Source organism: Epinephelus fuscoguttatus, linkage group LG5, assembly GCF_011397635.1.
Source record: "Epinephelus fuscoguttatus linkage group LG5, E.fuscoguttatus.final_Chr_v1".
NCBI lineage: Eukaryota > Metazoa > Chordata > Actinopteri > Perciformes > Serranidae > Epinephelus > Epinephelus fuscoguttatus.
The window spans coordinates 46,955,733-46,964,422 of record NC_064756.1 but is presented as its reverse complement, the minus strand read 5'-3'; the positions used below and the strand labels follow the sequence as shown (position 1 = coordinate 46,964,422).

The following is an 8,690-nucleotide window of genomic DNA, read 5'->3' as shown; positions in this document are numbered from 1 at the left end:
GCCCACCTGGTGGGTGCTACCATAGCGCCAAAAGCAAGTCCATAAATACAAGTTTCGAAGCCGTAATTACAAGGACAGTTATATCCTTCTTGAGTAGCGGGTCTGAGCGAGAGTCTGGGGCCCCAGAGCACAGCCTGGGCATGGGGAGCTTGCAAGGTACTGCTTGGGGACACGAAGTGCCCACCTGGTGGGTGCTACCATAGCGCCAAAAGCAAATCCATAAATACAAGTTTCGAAGCCGTAATTACAAGGACAGTTATATCCTTCTTGAGTAGCAGGTCTGAGCGAGAGTCTGGGGCCCCAGAGCACAGCCTGGGCATGGGGAGCTTGCAAGAGACTGCTTGGGGACACGAAATGCCCACCTGGTGGTGCCATAGCCAAAAGGGAGTCCATAAATACAAGTTTCAAAGCCGTGATTACAAGGACAGTTATATCCTTCTTGAGTAGCGGGTCTGAGCGAGAGTCTGGGGCCCCAGAGCACAGCCTGGGCATGGGGAGCTTGCAAGAGACTGCTTGGGGACACGAAGTGCCCACCTGGTGGGTGCTGCCATAGCGCCAAAAGCGAGTCCATAAATACAAGTTTCCAAGCCATAATTACAAGGACAGTTACATCCTTCTTCAGTAGTGGGTCTGAGCGAGAGTCTGGGGCCCCAGAGCACAGCCTGCGAATGGGGAGCTTACTGGAGACTGCTTGAGGTCTGTGGACAAAAGTCCATAAATACAAGTTTCGAAGCCATAATAACAAGGACAGTTTTGTCCCCCCCAGAGCACCGCCTGGGGCTTTTTAGGGGCTGTGGGATAGAGTCTGGTAACCCCCAGGTGATACAGACTTGTAATGTTTAAAATCCACTTTAAAGGCCAGGTTTAAAAGGTTTTAAATCTGAAAGTTGACAAAAAAAGTCCCGCCCATTTTGGGAATCCCCACCCCCCTTTACGATTGACTCCTTACTTTGGCCAATAAAAGAAGATCAAGTACTATATAAGCTCAGTATTTGACACCAATCTTCACAGAACACTGATGACGAGCAGACAACATTAAAAGATAGTAAGGCCGTAATTTCAAGGACAAGGACTCTTGGTAATGTATATTTTTTCTTACTTAATACAGTCAAGTTGTTTTAATTGTTATTTGAATAATGTAACAACTTTATTACTAAACTTTATTACTGAAGTATTATAAAGTAATAATTTCAACAACTTTATTCAGTTACAATTAAAGTTAAAAATAGAAGCAGACCTGTATGTTTAAGGCAAGCATTACCAGTTTTTGAAAGATTACAAGGCTGGATTTGTAATGAATTATCCATATAAGTTTGTTGTTTGGTTCTTTATTTTATGGACATGTGGCAGTGAACATGAGGAGATGTCCTGCATGCCGGGTAAATTATGCCAATATCTCTGAACACCTTCGGGATGTCCATGGTGTCACCGACAAAGTAGAGAGGAGGCTCCTCATCTCAATGCAATCTGGACGGTAAGTAAAAGATTTTCAGAGAAACTACAGAGGTTCGTGATAACTGTACTGTGCGAACCATGTTCCGACAATGTTTGTTTAGATATGCAGGACCACTTCCCTGCCCTGAGGCACGTTGCAACAACAAGATGTTTGTCCGGTTTGTCCGGTTCCAGGCATCTAGCAAGTGTCCACAAAGTGATGGTATGTTTTTTTGCTCGCTAAGTACTTGCACACTTCCAAATGGCAATAATATGTTCTGTGTTAACACGATGAGGGAAAAAAAGAAATGCTGAAAGGGGCCAGACACAGGGCAATCAAGGAGAGGTTGAAACTCATCCACCAAGAAAAGGACTACAGAAAAGATATAGCAGCACTCCAGCTTGTGATGGGTGACCTCCAAAAGGAGGTTACAATAATGAAAAATCGAGGAGAGCGCCACAAGAAACCCAAGAAAAAATGCACAGAAGCTGAAGCTGACAAGACAAAGGCTATTGGTTTGTCACCAAATTGTCAAGTTTTGTAATTCCTCTGTGTTGCCCTGGCATTGTCCTAACAATCGTCCTGTTTGTTTATTGTTTCTAGAGGATCTGCTGGAAAAATTCAAGGCAGTGCAGTTGGGCTCCAATCCTGGCCAGAAGGGCAAATCCAATGTCAGCCAACTTGTGACCCATGTCAGGCTCTTCCTCTCTTGTGGGGGAGAGAAGGCATACCCTCACTGAGTCTGAGCTTCCTGAAGGACACAGAGAAAGTTATATTGTACGTTTTCTTGACGTCAAGAAATTTATATCATTCCTCCGGGAGGAGAATTTCAAACAAGTAAGGGATTATCTTTCTCAGGGTCAGGCTCTGTCAAGAACATGTGTAAATAACTTTGGATGCGTCTTTTTCTTCCTCAGGTTCAGGTTCCTCAGGCAAAGAAATTGTCACCCACCGTCAGGAAGTGCATTCTGAAAAGAGCAGTAAGTACACATTTTTCTATATATTCATTATTTTTACATTTTATGTTTAACTTGGCTATTCAGTGGAGTGGTAATTATCACTGTGTAAAATGTATGACTCTTTTTAATTACAGAAAAGCTTCTGACAGTGGACCAGCTCTCCATGTTCAAGGAGTTTGCTGCCAAAGAAATCCCTAAGAGTCTCAATAAGGCTGGTGTGCCGGATGTCACCATCACTCTGGTCAGATCAAGTCTGTCAACTCTGGTAAGTTCATGTGACACCTTTTTTACTTTTTGTCAGATTCGGGTTGGGGTAGGTGCTGAGTTCTGCTTTCCCTTTCCCTAGGCCCAGAGACGTCTGGAACCTTCTCAAAGGAGCAAAGTCACCCGTTCCATGTGCCACAGCACCTCGACCTCCGACAAATTTTACGTCGGAGAGGAGAGCGTGTCTGAGGCACATGCGACCCGAAGTATCTTAGACAAGTTAGTTTCTCCTCCCTCTCCCTTGCCTGCAGCTAAGCCCAAGGCAAAAAGAAAGTCAAAAAGGGTGTCAGTTTTCCTCCTTGTCCACACACTGCCAGAGAACCAGTGGGAGAGGTTTGTTTCCTTTTAAATACGGCTTCGAAACTTGTATATATGAACTCCTCAGGTCAGAGTGGCGGGCAAGTTCCCCAGAGGGTTAAGCCTAGGGGGTCTGAGTGAAAAGCAGCCACCCTAGAACATAGCATGGGACTGTGGGGATTGGGGGAGGCTGCTTGGGGGCTTAGTGACAGAAGCCACAGTCCATAAATACAAGTTTCGAGGTCGTAATTATAACGACACAAACCGTCAACCTCTGGTTCTCTACATAGCTGACAGCGGGGACTCAGAGATGGGTAGGGGCATCACAAACATCCCCTCTACCTCTGGTTCTCGGATGGTGTACTTTGGTCACCATGACTAAGTGCCGTGCATGAGCTAAAGTCCATAAATACAATTTCCAGAGCTGTAATTATAAGGACTTTTCTGTCCTTCTTGAGTAGCAGGTCTGACGAACAGTGTGGGGCCCTAGAGCACAGCCTGGGGATGGGGTCCTTGCAAGAGACTGATTGGGGGCTGTTGACTAAAGTCCATAAATACAAGATTCAAAGCCGGAATTATAAGGACCTGAGTGATGTGTACATGGAGTTACCCAGGAATGAAGCACTCTCTGTGGGATCAATGGCTCCACATTCACCCCCTCTATCCCTGGGGCCGGTTGCACCAACTGGTCTTAAGCCTGGTCTTAAGCTAAGTCGGTCGTAACTTGGCGTTCTAAGTCCGACCTAATAGTTACGCTGGTTGCACCAACAGGGCTTAAGTCTTCCTCTCACTAAGACCGGGCGTAAATCTTACGCCTAGTCAAGAGCAGGCGTAAGGTCATTATCAAGCTGCGCTCGTGCGCTCTAGAGCGCAGAGAGCGCAGCTTGACAATGGCACGTCTCATACACCGTCTCTACAATGAGCGGGCATTTAGACGGGAGAAAGTAATTAGGGACAGAAGCAATCCATTGGACATTTATAATGACGAGGAGCTGATTGAGAGGTTTCGATTCGGTAGGAGAGATCTGTTTGAACTCACTGAAGAGCTGTCACCGGATTTACGGTTTGTGTCGGGCCGTAACGCAGCACTGCCACTGGCCTTACAGTTGCTGATTGCGCTCCGTTTCTATGGAAACGGAGCTTTCCAAAATACCGTCGGGGACATGATCAGTGTACACAAATCTACTGCCTGTCGGGCCATCCGCAGATTGTCACTGGCACTGAGCCGCCGCCTTGAGCTTCATGTTCACCTTCCTACTGAGGCAGAGGCAGTGGGGATGAAGCAACGGTTCCGCCAGGCCTCCGGCATCCCGGGAATCGTGGGCTGCATTGATGGGACCCAAGTCAAGATCCAGGCACCATCTCAGCATGAATATCTCTTTGTTAACCGCAAAGGATATCATTCTATCAATGTGCAGATTGCTTGTGACGCCAGTTATAAGATCTTTAATTTGGTGGCAAGATGGCCTGGATCCACACATGACGCTCGCATCCTCCGGGAGAGTGCGCTGTACCGGGACTTCGAGGCTGGTAGGGTGAACGGGCTGCTCCTCGGTGACAGCGGCTACCCACTGAAACGCTGGCTAATGACACCTATCATTGCTCCAAGGACTGACCAAGAACGGCGCTACAATACCATCCAGTCGGCAACTAGGTCAGTTGTTGAGCGATGCATAGGCGTCCTCAAGCGCAGGTAAGCTGCATAGGCTATCTTAAAAATGAACAAATTAGCCTAAATAAAAAATATAATAATAATAATAATAATAATAATAATAGGCTATGGACTCCATCTCTTCAAATGCTGAATAATTTAAACAATTATGTAGCTGAACATGGAGACAGCCTATAATCTGTGTTTTAGGTTTCACTGCCTTCACGGGGAGCTGCGGATGCGTCCTGAAAGAGTCTGCACCGTGATAGCTGCGTGCACGGTCCTCCACAACATCTGTGTCACCAAGAGGATCCCTCTCCCCAGGCAGGACCATCAGCCGGTGCAGGAGGAGGACGGTCTGCAGCCTGTGGTCCCAGCAGTGCATGGGGACATCGGTGGCCGACTAGCCCGCACACAAATTGTTAACACCTTATAATAAGTTTCAGACAGACCTCTCTTACACTTTCAAAACATCTTAATCAGCTCCTTGTAATCTGACCATTTCCAATGTATTGCTTCTTTCCCAACTGCATAATTCCCGTCTAAATGTCTGCTCGTTGTCTCTAAAACAAATAGCCTAGCCTACGACAGAAAGGAATGCATATAGGCCTACATTTTTTGCAAATAAATTCTTTATTGTATACAGTTCATGTGGTTGATTAATAAATGTTAAATAAAATAAAATTGATATTTTTTCTCTTTTTAACTGGGGAAACAACAAGCAATAACAATACAACGTAACAAATATAGTTGATCTTTTTCTCTTTTTAACTGGGGAACAATACAACATACAAGAAATTCAAATTCATTTTATTCAAAGGGACACATAGGTCCGTGCCCCCTCTTCCAACATATGTGCAGGCGAAGAGAGTGGCATATTAAGCTGTTGCTGGAGCAACTGAATTTCTAATTTAATTTTTTCTTTTTCTAGCTCTAACTTCTCCTGCTCTGTCTGTAATTTTTTGGTCTCCATCTCCACTCTGATTATTTCTTTCTCCAGCAGCACCTGCTGAAGATCATCCCGCCTGCTCCTTTTCTTTGGTGGTGGTGGTGCCTGGCTGCTGGCATGAGTGGCACTGGCATCGCTTTAGTCTGAAATTAAATAAGTAGGCTAATAGAGAAAATCGCATTTATTTAGTTTCACAAGGTGAATTTCCGGTTTGTAAATAATTGTAAATAATTTAGAAATACATTATAAGTAGCCTATTTTCCTCTATACATTTAAGTTAATAGAAGAAAAGGTGTCAAAGGGGCAGGAATATAGTCTAAATTTGACTCCTACTCCTTTTTGAACATTTCTGTTTTGTTTTTGTTTTTATTATGCCTATAACACTGTGGGCCGAATTCACAAAAGGATTGCGTGGCTTTTGCGGCCGCTAAACCGGTAAAAATGGAGCAAACAGATACCGTCTAATTCACAAAGCACGCGCAGAGGGTGAAATACTCCACTAACTGCGCTGCCAAACAGATTGTGTCTCGGTGCTCCGGTGTTATTTGCACGTATTGAAATGAGGTAATATGCATATATTACCTTTCTTTCTTTTACCTTTCTATGCAAATGAGCCTCATTGATAAACAACGTCTAATTCACTAACACCAGCGCTAATAGCCACACGCAGTTTGAGTGAAGTAAATAACGTCTTTAGAAAGCTGGTGCAAACTGGGCGCTCCTCTGTGGAAGCCTCTCGCCCAGACATTCCAGCGATCGTGGCAGCAGTGATCGTCTGTTAAATCAGTCTGTAAATAATATTTTGACATTATTATTATAATCATTATTACTTTAATGGCATCCGAAGATACTGATGCGTTGAACAAGTGACAGTCTGCGGTCGTTCTCAAAACGCACTTCTGTCACATACTTCAAAAGCAACTTTCAATAATTTATTTTACGAAACGGGGGAAACAAACGTGAACAAAAACGGTTCCATAATTCATATTAAATTCAAAAGATAACGAAAAAACAGCTACAAGTGAGAGGGAATAGTGATAAAGTGGTCACACTTGGTCAAATCCACAGCCTCAACCCATCCGACGCTGTTAGACTGACTCACCAGCAGACATCACTACATAAGGGGCGCTAAGGGGCTAAGGGGCTAAGGGGCAAATCAGGGGCAAACTGCACTCAGCTGCCAAACTTTGTGGGCGTGTTTGTGCTGGTATATCAATATCCTTTGTGAATAGGACGTTAAGACGGAGCAAACTGCGGGTGCAAGTGAAGTGCAATTCAAGGTGCTATCGGCGGCCGCAGTTCATTCTTTGTGAATTCGGCCCTTAGTTTTTAATTTATTCAAGTCAGATTTAACGAATTTGCTATTTGATTTCAGACTCGACCGATGCCTCTCCTCCTCAAATCGGCAGCAGCGGAGCACCAGCCAAGAAACGGAGGAGATAATGTGATCTTCAGCAGATACTGCTGCAGAAGGAGATCATCAGAGTGGAAGCTGAAACCCAAAAATTACAGATTGAACAGGAAAAATTGGAGTTGGAGAAAGAGAAGTTAAAGTTGGAGATACAGTTGCTCCAACAAGTCATTAGGCCGTCATCTCGCATTTTTGAAAAGGAGGAGCGGTCCTACGTGGTTTTGAATTAGCCTATAGTGGCCAAAAAACAACACAATGTAATATAGACAATCGCATATTTATTTAGCAACACTGGCGTATAAAAAATGATAATAATAAAAATTTTAATTACAAACAGAGGTTAATAATAATAATAATAATAATTATTATTATTATTATTATTATTATTTACTAACATTGCTGTATACTAATGATATTTTTTACATACATTTGTGAATAATAATAATAAAACATGTATTTACAAACATTGCTCTCCATTCTCATTCATTTGTTTTCTTTACAACGAGCAGGCAGCCAGGAATTATTTTCAACTGAAACAATATATCGGTAATAGTTTGACAAGGAGCTGATTAAGATTTTTTTTAAACAATAAGAGAGATCTGTGAGAATTTATAAGGTGTTAATTAGGTGTGCACGGACTAGACGTCCACCGATGTCATCCCGCACTACAGGGACTGCAGGGTGCTCTTCCTCCTGCACTGGCTGATGGTGTTGCCTGGGGAGAGAGATCCTCTTGGTGATGCAGATGTTATGGAGGACCGTGCATGCTGCGACCACAGTGCAGACTCTCTCTGGTTGCACGCGCATCTCCCCGTGAAGGCAGTGAAACCTCGAAAATATAGCAAACTATTAACCCACATTTCTCACTACGTTTGTTCATTTATTTAGTCTATTTTCTTTATCTTTGTCTTCTTCATTAGAATCAACATGAGGTGAGGATTTTTTAAGTTAAAAAGAGAACAAATTAAAGTCCCAAAATGGGCACATAACTTGGTCAGCTCTATGCGCAGTGATCAATCAGCATCATGAACAGCGTCGTTTTTTCCTGTCTTTTTTTTCTTTCCCGGATGAAAATGAAATGAAGCACAATTTTATTTAGCTTTATCCTGCATTTTCCAAGTGAAGTAGACATATAGCTCCATGTTTACACATTTGCTCAGTTATTTAGCATACATTTGCAGACAGTTTAGACATTAAATGAATATTTCAGAGTAAAGACAACATAAAGGTAATTATTGAAGTTTAAGTGGGAGTAATGGAAGCAATAGGCTGATAGTAGGCTATTTTTGGGGCATTTTTTAATAAGATGTGCAGATAATGTAGCTTACCTGCGCTTGAGGACTCCAATGCATCGCTCAACAACTGATCTAGTGGCGGCGTGGATGGTGTTATACTGGCGTTCTTGCTGAGTCCTCGGTGCGACCATTGGTGTCATCAGCCAGCGTTTCAGTGGGTAGCCACTGTCACCCAGCAGCAGCCCCGTCACCCTTCCAGCCTCAAACTCCTCATACACTGCACTCTCCAGCAGGATGCGTGCGTCGTGGGTGGATCCAGGCCATCTTGCCACCAAGTTAAAGATGTAATAACGGGCGTCACAAGCAACCTGTACATTGATTGAATGGTATCCCTTGCGGTTGACATACAGATACTCATGCTCAGATGGTGCCAGGATCCGGACATGAGTCCCATCGATGCAGCCCACAATGCCAGGAATGCCGGAGGCC

At 43.9% G+C, this 8,690-nt stretch overlaps 1 protein-coding gene across 1 annotated transcript; it reads left to right on the top strand.

The window, feature by feature from the left end:
- The first annotated feature begins 544 nt into the window (after window positions 1-544).
- LOC125889099 (putative nuclease HARBI1) lies at window positions 545-7,297 on the top strand. The gene is made up of 6 exons (XM_049576820.1): window positions 545-1,950; window positions 2,039-2,272; window positions 2,353-2,415; window positions 2,529-2,659; window positions 2,741-4,648; window positions 4,817-7,297. The coding sequence occupies exons 5-6, from the start codon at window positions 3,846-3,848 to the stop codon at window positions 5,040-5,042; spliced, it is 1,029 nt and encodes a 342-aa protein (XP_049432777.1). The 5' UTR covers window positions 545-1,950; window positions 2,039-2,272; window positions 2,353-2,415; window positions 2,529-2,659; window positions 2,741-3,845; the 3' UTR covers window positions 5,043-7,297.
- The last annotated feature ends 1,393 nt before the right edge of the window (window positions 7,298-8,690 follow it).

What these genes read in the sequence shown, in the direction of transcription:
- LOC125889099 (XM_049576820.1), top strand. Translation starts at nt 3,846, where the DNA reads ATGGCACGTCTCATACACCGTCTCTACAATGAGCGGGCATTTAGACGG. An exon ending in ATAGGCGTCCTCAAGCGCAG is followed by an intron (nt 4,649 to 4,816) that starts GTAAGCTGCATA and finishes TCTGTGTTTTAG; the next exon opens with GTTTCACTGCCTTCACGGGG.